Raw genomic sequence first — 16,885 nt, 5'->3', positions numbered from 1 at the left:
CACATTGCAAAGATGCAAGTAAGACGCGGCGAAATAGCTATCCGTCCTCAGAAAATGAAGACAGTCAGGACAGTTGAGGACATGCTCAACTGTACCACACTGACCTCACCATCTGAGGGCAGATCTTAGAGCTGGACAGTAAAATAGCTATCCGTCCTCAGAAAATGAAGACAGTCAGGACAGTTGAGGACCTGCTCAACTGTACCACACTGACCTCACCATCTGAGGGCAGATCTTAGAGCTGGACAGTGTGAAAGGGAAGACCGAAGAGGGTGGAGGAGCAAAAGCAAACGTAACCCCCGGTTAAGAGATCTGGGCGGAAGAGAGTGAGGCTTACAGTGTATATGGTTTTTGCTGAGCCGCCGAGCTGCGGATTGTAGCTGGGGCCGTTGGTTTTATAAGTGAAGAGTGGGAGAGGTTGGGGTTGCTACTTGCTAGGGTTTTGTGATTTCGGGGGTGGACTAAAATTTGGTCTGTTTGGCTAATGGGTTTAACGTAACCCCGGTTAAGAGATCTGGGCTTTAAAACTGGGTCTAGCCTATTGCTCTGTAGGGCCCAAACATTACCCATCCTATCAATTATTATTTACGCAAGCAAACGTTTCATGCTTGTTTGAGTAATAGCTAATTGAAATTGACCCCTTAAATTATTTTTTTAGTAAATTGACTTCTTAGCTATTTGAAATCAGCCATTTAAAATCTCACCTCACCGTCAAATTTGATGAAACTTCATCCACTTTGCTATCAAAAACTGGCACAAGATCAATACGTGATTCACTGTTGAGGGTAAATTCATGTTAGTATTTGGTGGCAAAATAGATGAAATTCTATCGAAACTCGACCTGTAAACTTCCCACCATTAACCTAAACACACCTTCTCTCTCTTAGGGTTTCACAGAGAGCTTCCCTAGGATTTTTTGGTAACTTGCAAAGCAAGCTAGCCGCTGTGTATGTGCCATTGGGGTTGCTAGGGTTTTATGAATGACTATTTTTTTGGTACAGTAGTCCAAAAATAACATATATTTATCCATATATACTGAAAAGACTGGTATACACATCTGTTCATATCTTTTGGGTACCCAAAATTACAAGGTTTACTCTGTAACCTCCATTATACAAATCTTGTTGGAAGGACAGGCCTTTAAAGCGCTGTAAATTGAACAACCGAACTCATAAGAGTTGGGAGAGCTGGGGGTAACGTCCACCCATTCTTTTCCCGCCATCTCAACATGCGAATTCTGCTTCGGAGTAGCATAGAACTGGAGTTTATCAATTTGTTTCGTCAACATCGTCATCAAGTTTGTTGAGAATATAAAGTCAAAACTTTTCTCGTAGTCCTCCTTTCTGCCTTTGAAAATTTGGATCCCGAAGTCAGATTTCCACGAATTAACAAAACCAAGAAGTAGCGAGTTCGCACCTACGTGTCCAGGATTGGTGCTGCAAACCTGAAAGAGGGAGCAGAAGCAATGAATCAAGGAGGAGAAAATGTGCTCAAGGGATGAAATGATCAACGATGCTAGTAGGCGCAGTATTCATACAAAGCCTATGCATGGCATAGGTACTTATGACTGCAGCATGTGAAACACTAACACTGTAATCTGCTAGACAGATTGGCATATGCTGAGCTGGTTGACAAATGCATTAGCATTGGGGAAAGCTAATGCAAGGGACATGGCACCGTTAAAAAGTGCTTTCATAAGACTAAAAAGAAAATGAAGCATCAGTCCATCAAGGAAAGACCCGTTGGAAAACTTTACATGTTTATCGTATGGAACATGTCTGAACTAAAACAAATAAAATCATACATGTGAGTTCTTAAAGATTTTTCTATCTTATTCTTAAGTGCGCTCTGAGAATACCCAAACTACGAAATGGACTATAATGAATTTATCTAACCTCAATATACTCCACACCCATTTCACTGAGATTCTCTGGAATATTGTTTGATGAAAGCAAACTGAAAACTCCGCCAGATCCAACCGGCAATTGAAGTATTTCCCAAGGGGATTTCATCAAAATCTTATGCTTCTTTTCTTCTTCCACTGAATTGCTGACAACTGGAAGTTTCTCTTCCTCTAAGAACCAGACCTGTGAAAGGTTCAAAGGGAGCACAAGGAAGCATATACAAAAAAAAAAAAAAAAAAACAAAACAAAACAAACTCCAATTACTCGTGATTTCTTTTTAAGACAAAGAAACCCTCCTATATGAAAAAGAAGTAAGACGTATGTGTACAACAAAGTATTCTAAATAGGATGGTTAGTTTATTTCTAGCTTACATACGTACGCACAGACAGGGGTCTGAGGCTCATATCATTAGAGACATGAACATCACAATTAGGTTATGCATTTTAAATTGAAAATGTTGGTCCAATTGGAATGGACAAACTTTTCAACTAGAGCATCATATTATGTATTATCAGTACAAATAAAGTTAATATAAATTGAAGAGTTGATTATTCAAGGAAATTTTTATGTTCAATTTATACGACCATTGATCCTCTGCAGTGTGAATTACCGTTTCAATGGAGTGCCATGTTGTAACCATTATAAGGTGTGACTATTAATGTGTTTAGTGCTTCTATAGTACCATGCCATGCCATATGCTATGTCAAAATTATCAAGAGATTCTTCACTTGATGCTGTAACTACAAACCTTTTCAGGGACGAAGCCAAAGTAATCATTTTCTGAGAAATGCATCCTTAAAGATTGAACTGTCTGGGCCGAGCAAACCAGAACCAAAGGTACTGACACACGATCTTCCATCTGCAATAACACATATCCCAGTAGACCATACTGTGAAAACATTATCCAAACAAGGCAGTCCCCTGCCACCGCGGAAAGAAAAAGGGGGAAGAGACAATTCTCCCCATTTTTATAATTATTTTCATAAAGCATCAATTGTACTGAAACATGCATCTTATTGGAGAACAATTAAGTACCAAGTGACATTTCTATAATGAAATGGGAGATTGAATACATTCGAGACAACTGAAAATTCAAATATGCACACACTCCATAGTGTATCTTCACAACTAAAAGAAACGTTTATAAATGACAAATGTTTGACATTGTTTTTCCCCACTCAAATCTACTTGAGAAAATTTGACTACATTAAGAATATAGTTTAAACTTTAAAATGAAGTGGAAACTGAAACAACAAATTCTTAATATGCACATAACAGAAGAACTCCATCCAGAACTCAAGTGCTCACAAATTTGTTCCAAGCTTTACAACTTACGGGAACAAATGGAAAAGTATAGATTATGCATAAAGATGATCAGAAAAACCCTCTCAAGGGAATAAAAGAAAAGAATCAGCATCACCTTTACAAATCTTTGATCGTCACAAAGTAATGTCTGAAGAGAGGACGACATTATTGTCTCAGTGCCATCAGAATTTTCAAGATCAGGGTTAGAGGCCAGTTGTGGTCCTTGCTGATCTCCATTGTCATTTACAACCAAAGCAATGGCAACTTTTCCTTTCGATATGAGATCTAGTCCTTTCTCTTGCAAATGAAGATGTGTACCCAGCTTATCTTTGCTTGCAGAAGACACGAGACATTTCTCTGAAATTTCCAGAGTGCTAGTTGTTTCTCTGGCTTTAAGGGCATTGATCATCTCAGTTACATTCCATCTGAACCAAGAAGTCAGACAAAAGTTCAACAATCAATGACAAGTACATCTGGCAGTAGAGCAGACATCTTATTCAGTCAGTGCACACAGTTTCATAAACAACATAACTTTTTTTTCATATTAGATTTTAATGATTGAGACTGAAATCCATTCCATTTTATGTCAAAATGCTTGAAGCAGAGGAACAAAAAACCAACATGTGAACAAATCATATTACCTTTTGGATGGTATCTGAACATTTTCTAGAGCCTGTTGAAGCAATTTCGAATTTACAGCAACAATCTGATCAGCAAGTAAGCTTCTTTGTGCTTTCTCTCCAAATCTTAACCCATCGAACACATGTTTTTGCTCCATATCACACAGTTTCTTTTTTGCTGCTATGAGGCGCTTCTGCAACTTTTTTCTCTCTTTCCATTCCTAAATCATATGATAAGATTTTAACTAAAGGCACAAAAGCCGTCGAGTACAATAGCATGATAATTTAAACTTAAAGAAAGCGATGGGATATTAATCTACATCTAAATTCACTACAATAACCTACACTAGTAAGCTTTTCAAAGGTTTTTGTGCAGACAACAACAAGGTGAATGTTCTTTTGCATTTTGTTCACTTGCCTAATCTCCTCATAGCTTGCAGTAACAAGAAATATAATCATTTAATCCCATGAAACTCATAAATTCACATATCTAAGTACAAAATCCCATGGATGATATGGGGTTTAGGATTTCCATGAGATCATGTTATCGGTAATCCACATTTTAAACCATAGCAACAACAACAACAACAACAAAGCCTTTTCCCACTAAGTGGGGTCGGCTATATGAATCCTAGAACGCCATTGCGCTCGGTTTTGTGTCATGTCCTCCGTTAGATCCAAGTACTCTAAGTCTTTTCTTAGAGTCTCTTCCAAAGTTTTCCTAGGTCTTCCTCTACCCCTTGGGCCCTGAACCTCTGTCCCGTAGTCACATCTTCGAACCGGAGCGTCAGTCGGCCTTCTTTGCACATGTCCAAATCACCGGAGCCGATTTTCTCTCATCTTTCCTACAATTTCGGCTACTCCTACTTTACCTCGGATATCCTCATTCCCAATCTTATCCTTTCTCGTGTGCCCACACATCCCACAAAGCATCCTCATCTCCGCTACACCCATTTTATGTACGTGTTGATGCTTCACCGCCCAACATTCTGTGCCATACAACATCGCTGGCCTTATTGCCGTCCTATAAAATTTTCCCTTGAGCTTCAGTGGCCTACGACGGTCACACAACACGCCGGATGCACTCTTACACTTCATCCATCCAGCTCGTATTCTATGGTTGAGATCTCCATCTCATTCTCCGTTTTCTTGCAAGATAGATCCTAGGTAGCGAAAACGGTCGCTTTTTGTGATCTTCGCTAGATTGCTCCGGTCATTAGTGTGGATAAGTATATAAATGGATAGAGATAGGAAAGCAAACACAAGATATACGTGGTTCACCCAGATTGGCTACGTCCACGGAATAGAAGAGTTCTCATTAATTGTGAAGGGTTTACACAAGTACATAGGTTCAAGCTCTCCTTTAGTGAGTACAAGTGAATGATTTAGTACAAATGGCATTAGGAAATATTGTGGGAGAATGATCTCGTAATCACGAAACTTCTAAGTATCGGAGTGTGGTGTCGTCTTGACTTGCCTTATCTGTCTCATAGGTAGATGTGGCATCTTCTCTGGAAGTACTCTTCCTCCATCCAGGGGTGGTATCTTTAACTGGTGGAGATGCACAAGGTAATGTATCAATTTCACTTTAAGCTTACTTGTAGTTTCAAGCTTGGTCAAGCGCGATACAAACCATGTAGTAGGAGTCCCCCAAGGCGCCGAGCTAGGGGGTCTGCTGAAAGAGGTGACAGACAAGGTAAGCAATCAGAGCTCCGACCGATTGTTCACCTTCTCCCCATCTTGCAGCAGCATGAAGGATAAAGAGAAGAAAAATGAGAAGAGATGATATGAGATACTTTTGCTTTTGAAGAAGTAACTTTCCACAGGCTTATTCTTGAACTGAGCTGGAGGGTTTTCTGGTTTCCTCCAGAGTATAAGGCCGACTGAAGAATTTGAGGGTCAAAACAAGTCCATCAAATCTAGACTACGTTCCACCCTGCTGATATGGGATACTTTTGCTTTTGACAGAGTAATGGATGTATCGGCACGTGTGCTGTTACGCTTGTCTCCACATGCTTCCTTGTATCCTTCGCACTTGCCCTATCTGTTCCTCAAGCAGATGCGGAATCTTCCCTGGAAACATAAGATGTTGAAGATGAGTACTCGAGAGCAATGCCAGGTAAGTAATCAGGTAAGGGGTTCCAGGCAGTTAGTTCCTGGCTGGAAGCTTGATTCCAAGTGCTGACTGATTGCTCTCTTTCTCCTTGTCTTGCAGGTAAAAACAAGGCCAAAGGAAAAGACAGGGAAAAAGCATGATATGGGATACTCTTGCTTTTAACCCTGATGATATGAGATATTCTTGCTCTAGTATAGCTTGTTTGCAGAGGTATTATCGGGGGAAAAGAAAGCTGAATATTTCGAAAGGCTTCGTTGGGAGTGCCCTCTCAGATATGATGAAGGGTTGAGCATTTTTGCAGGTCTGCCTGTCCGTTGGGGATGGAGGTCGACATATATAGGAGTCTCCCTAACAAGTAGTAATGCTATTCATTTACCCTGCTTGGTCATAGCACGGTAGTGGGAGCTGCCAGTTTCACATGTTTTAACTCTGTCAGAGCACTTTGAAAAAGTGGTCTGTGGTATCTGGCTCTCGAGATTCGGAGAGCGATGCCTCTTCGATTTTTGAGAAAGCAATCATGCTGGGGGTCTGGCTCTCGAGATTCGGAGAGCAGTGTCTCTTCGATTTTTGAGGAAGTAATCATGTTGGGAGTCTGGCTCTCGAGATTCGGAGGGCGGTGCCTCTTCGATTTTGGAGCAAGCAATCTTGTTGGGAGTGTTGTCTCGAATGTGAGTAAAGGTTGGGCATGTTTGCTAGTCTACCTTGCCCCGAAGCACAAAGGTTGACACACAGGAACTTTCCAATTATCTAGCAATGGTATTGTTCCTTTACCCTCTCTTCGCTTTTGAGAAAGTAGTCATGTTGGGAGTCTGGCTCTCGAGATTCGGAGGACGGTGCCTCTTCGATTTTGGAGCAAGCAATTTTGTTGGGAGTGTTTTCTCGAATGTGAGTAAAGGTTGGGCATGTTTGCTAGTCTACCTTGCCACGAAGCAGAGAGGTTGACACACAGGAACTTTCCAATTATCCAGCAATGGTACTGTTCCTTTACCCTTGTGGGTAATAATATGGTAGCTAGACCTTCAAAATTTATGTGTCTAAACTTTGTTAGTGCTGTTTCTTTGCTATTCTTTTACCTTTCTTGGTCAGAGCGATGTAGTGGGAGCTGCAAGCTTCACGTGCTCAACTTTGGCAGAGAACTTTGGCAAAGTTATCTGTGGTACCCATGAGCTATTGTTGCGTGTGGGAAGTGGGTGATTGAACAGGAAGATTCATGTGCTTTCTACTTCACCAGAAGTCTTCGACAGAATGCCCATAATTTCTGCAAAGCTGAGTGTGCGTGTGACAGGTGCTGACAAGGCTAGAATAGTAGGTGCCTCTTCGATTTCTGAGATCGGCCTTCGTGGTCTCTGACCAGCCCAGCTTTTGAGAAAGCGAGCGCCTCTTCGATTGATTTGGAGAACGATGCCTTATCGATTTTTGAGAAAGCAATCATGTTGGGGCTCTGGCTCTCGAAGATTCGGGGAGCAGTGTCTCTTCGATTTTTGAGAAAGTAATCATGTTGGGAGTCTGGCTCTCGAGATTCGGAGGGCGGTGCCTCTTCGATTTTGGAGCAAGCAATCTTGTTGGGAGTGTTTTCTCGAATGTGAGTAAAGGTTGGGCATGTTTGCTAGTCTACCTTGCCACGAAGCACAGAGGTTGACACACAGGGACTTTCCAATTATCCAGCAATGGTACTGTTCCTTTACCCTCTCTTCGATTTTTAAGAAAGTAGTCATGTTGGGAGTCTGGCTCTCGAGATTCGGAGGACGGTGCCTCTTCGATTTTGGAGCAAGCAATCTTATTGAGAGTGTTTTCTCGAATGTGAGTAAAGGTTGGGCATGTTTGCTAGTCTACCTTGCCACGAAGCATAGAGGTTGACACACAGGGACTTTCCAATTATCCAGCAGTGGTACTGTTCCTTTACCCTTGTGGGTAATAATATGGTAGCTAGACCTTCAAAATTTATGGGTCTAAACTTTGTTAGTGCTATTTCTTTGCTATTCTTTTACCCTTCTTGGTCAGAGCGATGTAGTGGGAGCTGCAAGCTTCACGTGCTCAACTTTGGCAGAGAACTTTGGCAAAGTTATCTGTGGTACCCATGAGCTATTGTTGCGTGTGGGAAGTGGGTGATTGAACAGTAAGATTCATGAGTTTTCTACTTCCCCAGAAGTCTTCGACAGAATGCCCATAATTTCCGCAAAGCTGAGTGTGCGTGTGACAGGTGCTGACAAGGCTGGAAAAGTAGGTGCCTCTTCGATTTCTGAGATCGGCCCTCGTGGTCTCTGGGGAGCCCAGCTTTTGAGAAAGCGAGCGCCTCTTCGATTTCTGAGATCGACCTTCGTGGTCTTAGAGCAGCCCAACTTTTGAGAAAGCAAACGCCTCTTCGATTTCTGAGATCAACCCTCGTGATCTCTAAGCAGCCCAGCTTTTGAGAAAGCAAACGCCTCTTCGATTTCTGAGCAGGCGCCTCTTCGATTTCTGAGCAGGCGCCTCTTCGATTTCTGAAGCTCCGTCGAGTGCAGATTTTTATAGGGGCTGGCATTAAGTTCCAAAGCACACTTGAATCTCCACCAGTAGAAGCTTCATTCTTGCACTTCTAAGATCTTGATTTGTCCGACCTCTTCTCTCTTCAACACCTTTGAAAATGTCTGGCCCCTCCGACCGTCGTTTTGACTTGAACCTTGTTGAAGAGGCAGCCCCGCCTTCTCCAGACAACATATGGCGCCCATCCTTCGTCTCCCCTACTGGTCCTCTTACCGTTGGGGATTCCGTGATGAAGAATGATATGACCGCTGCGGTGGTGGCCAGGAACCTTCTCACCCCCAAAGATAACAGACTACTTTCCAAACGGTCTGATGAGTTAGCTGTTAAGGATTCGCTGGCTCTCAGTGTTCAGTGTGCAGGTTCTGTGTCTAATATGGCCCAACGCCTATTTGCTCGAACCCGCCAAGTTGAATCATTGGCGGCTGAAGTGATGAGTCTCAAACAGGAGATTAGAGGGCTCAAGCATGAGAATAAACAGTTGCACCGGCTCGCACATGACTATGCTACAAACATGAAGAGGAAGCTTGACCAGATGAAGGAAACTGATGGTCAGGTTTTACTTGATCATCAGAGATTTGTGGGTTTGTTCCAAAGGCATTTATTGCCTTCGTCTTCTGGGGCTGTACCGCATAATGAAGCTCCGAATGATCAACCTCTGATGCCTCCTCTTTCTAGGGTTCTGTCCAGTACTGAGGCTCCAAATGATCCCCCTCCGGTGCCTTCTCTTTCTGGGGCTCTACCGACTGCTGAGACTTCTCCTAAGCAACCTTTGTGAAGGCTCCCTCTTGTGTGTTTATTTTGACTCATGTATATGTACATATTTGTAGCTTATCGGGGATATCAATAAATAAGTTTTCCTTCATTTCAACGTATTGTGTTAAATACACCAAAGCCTTCTTCGCTAAGTTCTTTGAATTTTCTTTTGTTGAAGCTTGTATGTTGAAGCTTTCTGAGTGGAGCATGTAGGTTGGGGTAGTGTTCCCTTAATTTCCCGAGTGAGGAAAACTTCTCGGTTGGAGACTTGGAAAATCCAAGTCACTGAGTGGGATCGGCTATATGAATCTTAGAACGCCATTGTGCTCGATCCTGAGTCATGTCCTTCGTTAGATCCAAGTACTCTAAGTCTTTTCTTAGAGTCTCTTCCAAAGTTTTCCTAGGTCTTCCTCTACCCCTTCGGCTTTGAACCTCTGTCCCATAGTCGCATCTTCTAATCGGAGCGTCAGTAGGCCTTCTTTGCACATGTCCAAACCACCGTAACCGATTTTCTCTCATCTTTCCTTCAATTTCGGCTACTCCTACTTTACCCCGGATATCCTCATTCCTAATCTTATCCTTTCTCGTGTGCCCACACATCCAACGAAGCATCCTCATCTCCGCTACACCCATTTTGTGTACGTGTTGATGTTTCACCGCCCAACATTCTGTGCCATACAGCATCGCCGGCCTTATTGCCGTCCTATAAAATTTTCCCTTGAGCTTCAGTGGCATACGGCGGTCACACAACACGCCGGATGCACTCTTCCACTTCATCCATCCAGCTTGTATTCTGTGGTTGAGATCTCCATCTAATTCTCCGTTCTTTTGCAAGATAGATCCTAGGTAACGAAAACGGTCGCTCTTTGGTATTTCTTGATCTCCGATCCTCACCCCTAACTCGTTTTGGCCTCCATTTGCACTGAACTTGCACTCCATATATTCTGTCTTTGATCGGCTTAGGCGAAGACCTTTAGATTCCAACACTTCTCTCCAAAGGTTAAGCTTTGCATTTACCCCTTCCTGAGTTTCATCTATCAACACTATATCGTCTGCGAAAAGCATACACCAAGGAATATCATCTTGAATATGTCCTGTTAACTCATCCATTACCAACGCAAAAGGGTAAGGACTTAAGGATGAGCCTTGATGTAATCCTACAGTTATGGGAAAGCTTTCGACATTTTAAACCATAGCAAGCCAGGAATTTCCTACTGTAAGTCTGTTATCAGGCCATGATAGGACATTATGACACTATCAATCTACAAAAGTATAATCCAATTAGCCTCCAACACATCAACTGTAACCAAAGTTCCAACTGGTGGGACTTTGACTTAGTTATTCTTTCAAAGAGAATTGAACAAAAAGCTTGATGACATGGACTATAATGCAAGAAACACCATATTTCTGTATTTTGTGATTTTGGAAAAGGTGGCTCAGTTAATAAGAAATAACAGATATGATGTGTAAAAAAGAGAGTGTGCCTCACAAGTTGGCGCCTTTCCTTCTTGGACCTCTCATCAAAGCGTAAATTTAGTTCCAAGAGTCCCTTTGGAGGTGTAATCTGCATTTCTTTCCTGTTCATATCGACATTTGGAACAATTTCTTCGACAAATGGTATCCACACAAGGTGACCAGATAATCTTGTTCCTGCTGGCTTTGGTTTTCCAGTTGAATCAACAATATCTAGAGATGTATCGAGCATGACCTGTAAAAGATCACTTGCTCCGCTGTTGAAAACATTAACAACACTTCCCACAGGTTCACCAGTTTCCTGAAAACAAGGAACATAGTTACAGCAATAAAAACCCTACATTGAGTTCCGACCATGAATCCATGATGAGAAAAGGAAAGGACAAATTTCTGCGCCAAGTAAGAGAAAGAAAACTGATGAACAAAAGCTAGAGATAAAGTCAGACAAAACATTTTTCCAGAAAAAAATTATAGTGAAACATAAATCTGTGAAAAATACTAGATAAACAAATTGTCTCTTCAAAAGAATGAATTTAGTATAAAATGATATTATCACACCAATCTATATTTAGTAGATGTCAGGAACACACACATTTTCATGCACAAAGCTATATCTTTTGAAAATAAAGGACATTATCAACACGAACCTTAAGAATAACTTTCATCCCAACAAGATCACGGGTATAAATTTCGCCTTCCTCCAACTGCGGCCTATCTTCTTCCCTCACAAGTAAAGCTGAACCAATTAGCTGTCTGGCCTGAAAAATATAACCTCACATAGAGACATTAAAAGTTAATGATTGTGAACACAAAAGCGTAATCAACGTTCTCCCTTACAATAGACTTTACCAAGGAAAGCTTAAACGTAATGCTCAGAGATAGTATACACCATATCTTTTATGTGTAAATAGAACAAAGATGACACCAGACCCAAAGTAGTCTATCACCATATCTTTTACACGTAAACAGAACTAACACAAAATGAAATTTGAAAAAGTGAAACATGGGAATTATTGCATGCACAACCAAAAACAAAAGCCAGCCCTCAATAAGCTCACCTCATCCACTGTTTCAATTCCTCCCAATCTCAGTATCCAACTCTTCTGACCAGGGTGTCCTCTTCCCTCCACCAGCTCAACTTCTTGAATTATTTCTCTGCCTGATACTTGCTGTCTCAACCATCTTTTTCCAGGCTAATTAAATAAAATCAATTTATCCACAATTAGATTATAATATTCGACGAATAAAACCCTCAAACAATCACATTCCAAATCCACTCGAATACATAGTTACCTTGGAAAACCGCAATTCAGGAAATTCAGTACTGGGTTTCACACGAATCTCCCCTTGTAGCCCGTGGACATTCGATATGTACCCAACTTGAGTGAATCCTAACTCCGCCGTCGCAGTCTCAACAATCTCTTCAGAGACTTAAGTGACAAAACACAAAAATATATAAATTTAGCATACAATTGAACATAAGAAAGTACATCAAAATCATCAAAGGCATCCCACATATGTATTCAATTCGGATGAATTCCACGATGGTTTTTCTATCTGGTTCGAAACACCAAATCCACCAAATGGAATTATCATACACATCCCATCGATTCATCACATTATGCAATACATATAAACAGATTTTACAATTACATAGTTGCTAATAACAGAGGAAAGCAAAGACTTTAATCATAATTAAGTTACTAAACAAGTTTTTAACTCATAATTACTGGTGCTTCACCTTAATATATGAATTTCTACTGAAAACTTACTAAAAAACTTACTCATTTTTTTAGCTTCTGAGCCACTAAAACCCAAAATTAATTAGACCCAGTAAACAAAATACTGAGATAAACAAAACCCATCAATCAAACACTCCAAAACAAAAAACCCAAAAGAAAATACTCCAATTGATAAGCGAAGAGCAGGTTACCAGTGCTGTGGAGAGGAGGGAGGGCAAGGCGGTAATTGCGCAGACGAGTCAGGGGCAACCGGAGGGGCGAGGGCACTGAGTCGGGACGAGTAGGTCGAGTTTGGAACGGAGCGACGAGTCTGTGAGAGGTCGGGGGAAGAGCCGGAAGTGGATTTGAAGAGCAGAGAATGGAAGAAGCTCTCTGCATTTTTGGCGCTCTCACCCGCCGCAAAGCTCTGTTACACGAGGATAACGGGCTTGATTTTTACATTTAATTTTTAAGGCTAAATAATCAAAATAGTCTTTGAGATTTGCATAACCCATCACTTTAGTCCCTAACATTTCAAATCGATAAAAGTGGTATATGAGATTGTCCATCATCCATCATTTTGATTATTCCGTTAAAAACTCCGTTAAGTGTCCCGGAGCTTTTGGCTAGAAGTTTGGACAATTTTCAAAGTTTCGTAACTCAATCGTTTCTTAACCAACTTCGACCCATAATATATCAAAATGAAGATAATAAAGTGTAGAATAAGATTATACCATTTGGAAGCCTAATGAATGTCGGAGATGGCCAGAAAATAGCCTCAAAGTTGATTGGTCCGAGGGAAAACTGGAAAACTCTCCTGAAACTGGGTAAACTTCAAACATTCATAACTTCTTCAATACTCAACGAAATCAAGTGATTCAAAAACGAAAATCATACTTCTCAACAAAGAGAATGGTACCTTTGTAGACAGCTAAATCGCTGTGGTTTTTCCGGAAAACGGCTCGAAAGTGGCTAACTTGAGACCAATACAATCACTTTCGAGCTGCTTTCCAGCCAAAACACGGCGATTTATCCATTGAAAAAGGTACCATTCTCTTCTTCTTGTTGAGAAGTATGATTTTCGTTTTTAAATCACTTGATTTCGTTGAGTATTGAAGAAGTTATGAACGTTTAAAGTTTACCCAGTTTCCGGCGAGTTTTCCAGTTTTCCATCGGACCAGTCAACTTTGAAGCTATTTTCTGGCTATCTCCGGTAACCATTGGGCTTCCAAATAGGTATAATCTTATTTTACACTTTCCTATCTTTATTTTGATATATTATGAGTCAAATTTGGTTAATAAACGATTGAGTTACAAAGCTTTGAAAATTGTCAAAACTTCCGGCCAAAAGCATGAACACTTAACTAAGTTTTTAACGGAATGACCAAAACGATGGATGATGGACAATTTCAGAGACCACTTTTATCAATTTGAAATGTTAGGGACCAAAGTAATGAGTTATGCAAATCTCATAGACCATTTTAGCTATATAACCATCTTTTAATTTGTGTTAATGACGTCCTTAGATTTTTTTTAATTAATTAATTAATTGTTTAACATTTTTGAAAAATAAAGTGAACGGGCTTGCAAGGCTACAGTCACACTCAGTTGTTCAAGGCCCAATGGGCCGTGATTTGTTTTGTCAGTCAATCAAGAAATGTCTCACAAAGAAAAACCAAATGAATTTTCCTTCTTTTTATAAGATCCTCGTACTTGTAAAGGGCGTTGCTTATTTTTAAACTTTTTTGTGTTCATAAAAAAATGATATTCTTATCATCTATTTATATCATCATCTGTATTATCTCTACTAATTAATGAAACATTCTTTGTCAATTAAAAGATGGTGAAAAGATAAATTAGTCTTCTATCACACACAAAAAATGATGGGCAATAATGTAATTTCACATGTTCAAAATTTACTGTTTTTTAGTGAAACCTCACCTACATGTGATATTAAAATACCTCCAATATTAAAAAAAAAAAACCTAAAAACAAAAACCTCCCGCTCACTCATGTTCTCTCTCTCTCTCTCTCTCTCCCTCTATCCTTCTCATTTTCTAAAAAAACATGTTTATACACACAAAGTGTGTAGACAAATGCTAGTCTTTATAATTAAAACAGGATTCACATGTGTCAGTAAATCCTACCTCTATTAGAGAGATTGTCAAATAGATGATAATTGTATCCTTGTTATATTTATACATATGAGAATATCAACAATTAAACTTTGCACCTCCATAATGACAATTTAATATCTTATGTCTATTTGATAACTATTTTTTTTTTCAATTTCGCCTTGTATTCACTTTTCTTTTTAAATCGTAATTAGAAACTTAACACGCAACTTTTATTTTTTGGCATTAAAATTAATAAATTAAGCAAAATTAACGGACAATATGAAATAAAGAGTGTGTGAAAGCCCATGGTCGGTTGGTGTGTGTTTATGGAGAATGGAGTATTTTCCTTTAAAGTCCCATGTGCTATGCTTCGGAAAAGGATTCTCACCGGATCCTTTTCTTAGGGATCTCATAATTATATTCGTTCATCGTACATCATACTATTAGAAATTATTTAAAATTTAAATTTAAAATATAAATAGTACCTAACGAGATGATATACAATAAACGAACACAATTGTTGAATCCCTACAAAAATGATCCGACGAGAATTCTTTTCCCTATGCTTTCTAGTACATAAAAGGAGAACATCCCTCCTCCAGGCAAGAAGTACGTGTGTTCCTACATGAAAACGTGTGAACTCGTGCATCAGGCTCAGGCTACTGTGGCCGTACGATGATGCACTAGGCGACAAAATCTTACCCCACCCACATACAAGCTTACGTGCGTGCCAACCCAACTTTCCACGTCCATGTGGAGAACAAGTTGAGAAAACTTCCATCACTTGAAAGTTTGGGACAGCGATTCTCTCCTGATTTTATTGTTCAATATTGAAGTAATAGATAATTCGAACCGTTTAAATTGAATTTCTATTAATTCATTTCGCTTGCTCACTTCACACAAATCTAATGCTAAAATTTTTTCTTTTTTTTTCCTTGAATTGTCCTAATTTTCTAATATTTAGATTCCAGACTGTGAGATTCGGAAATGATCCAAATTCGAAAGTTTGAACCTTGAGAGAGACCCACTCCCTCACGGGGCCACACGCATTACACACTTGCTTTGCAAGTTGCATAATATTTTAGATTATAATCATTAGATTGTTCAAATTTTTTATTTGTTGACATCAATCAAATTCAAATCAAATACTCCCCATGTTCCCATGGCACCACTTGAGAAGTGGAGAGTTGAGATAGACAAAAGAGATGACGATTGTTTTTTAGGAACTTTAAAGAAAAGCTTCTGGTAATGTTTAATTTAACGAAAAATCAAATTTTTACATTAAAATGTCAATTCTGATACTATTTATTTTATGTTTTATTTTGTCTTTATCTTTAATACTCAAAGTTTTCAAGCTATTTTAATTAGTTTTCCTATGTTTTCAATCTTTATTTTTGGCAAGTGACATTAAAGAAATGGATGAGACAAGACAATTACTAAAGCGACCTAGGAATAATGTGCTTTGTTTTCTTTGAGGGAACCTACCAAGGTATTTTAAAATATTTGTTTCACTAAGATATTTTTTAGTGTGTCGGAAACATTGCTTAGTTTATCAAGTGTGATAATATAATTGTTTGAAAACTAAAAAAAAATAAAAAATAATTCGAACCAATTGTATTATGACACTTTGTGTACCAGCTCGTGTTCTTTGGCATATTGAAAATTTTCTCCTATTTATGGCACACAGATGTTGCCATGTGTATTGTAAAAAAATTGAGTATGTTTATTTTTTTATAATGGAAAAATTATGAATTGAAGAATACATGAAAGAGTCTGAATCCTCGTCAGATCCTCTTTGTGAGGATCATAGGGATCCGTGAATCGTGTTCGTTCATCGTACATCGTGCGGTCAAAAATTATTTTAAATATTTTTATTTAAAAATAAACATAAACAGTACTTGACAAAAATTGAACGCACAATGTACGATGAACGAACACAATTCACGGATTCTCAAGATCCTCACCAAAATGACCTGAAGAGGATCATGTTGGTACATGAAAGGAGAGGAGAAATGAAAATGAGATTATCATCTACTCTCCCCATGATCAATATAATTTTTAGTTTTCAAGTATTAAATTACGTATTACTAAGTCATATATTATTACTAAGTGTTTGCACTAAGAGGAAAAGTAGCATGCACCAACCGATAAAGCTCTTTCCTCTTAGTGCATACACTTAGTAAGCATGCTACATTTCTCTAACAAATAAGCAAGTAAACTACCTTTTATAATAAGGTAAGCTTCATAGCTCCAAACTAGACAAGACGCTTTTATGCCATTTTTTAAGACAAGAAAAATAAATATAAATAGTATAGGTCATGATGACAAAACCGACAACTTGGTAACATTGGT

General features: G+C 39.3%; 1 protein-coding gene across 1 annotated transcript; it reads right to left on the bottom strand.

Annotated features, from left to right (window-relative positions):
• Positions 1-1,008: 1,008 nt before the first annotated feature.
• Positions 1,009-12,878, bottom strand: LOC103435124 (uncharacterized). Its single transcript, XM_029103106.2, has 10 exons — positions 12,629-12,878; positions 11,989-12,125; positions 11,754-11,888; positions 11,343-11,453; positions 10,712-10,996; positions 3,852-4,051; positions 3,326-3,635; positions 2,654-2,764; positions 1,896-2,087; positions 1,009-1,444 (listed from the first exon to the last, which is right to left on the bottom strand). Exons 1-10 carry the CDS (start codon positions 12,813-12,815, stop codon positions 1,094-1,096), a joined length of 2,019 nt encoding a protein of 672 aa, XP_028958939.1. The 5' UTR covers positions 12,816-12,878; the 3' UTR covers positions 1,009-1,093.
• Between the last annotated feature and the right edge of the window lie 4,007 nt (positions 12,879-16,885).

The sequence above is a fragment of the Malus domestica genome, chromosome 05, assembly GCF_042453785.1.
Source record: "Malus domestica chromosome 05, GDT2T_hap1".
NCBI classification, from domain to species: domain Eukaryota; kingdom Viridiplantae; phylum Streptophyta; class Magnoliopsida; order Rosales; family Rosaceae; genus Malus; species Malus domestica.
The sequence above is the reverse complement of the archived record's forward strand: the minus strand, read 5'-3'. Positions and strand labels throughout refer to the sequence as shown.

Excerpts from the sequence above, each read along its gene's own strand:
- LOC103435124 (XM_029103106.2), bottom strand. The coding sequence starts at position 12,815 with ATGCAGAGAGCTTCTTCCATTCTCTGCTCTTCAAATCCACTTCCGGCT. Across the intron at positions 10,997-11,342 it reads GGATGAAAGTTATTCTTAAG|GAAACTGGTGAACCTGTGGG; the intron begins GTTCGTGTTGAT and ends CCTTGTTTTCAG. Across the intron at positions 2,088-2,653 it reads TTGGCTTCGTCCCTGAAAAG|GTCTGGTTCTTAGAGGAAGA; the intron begins GTTTGTAGTTAC and ends AACCTTTCACAG.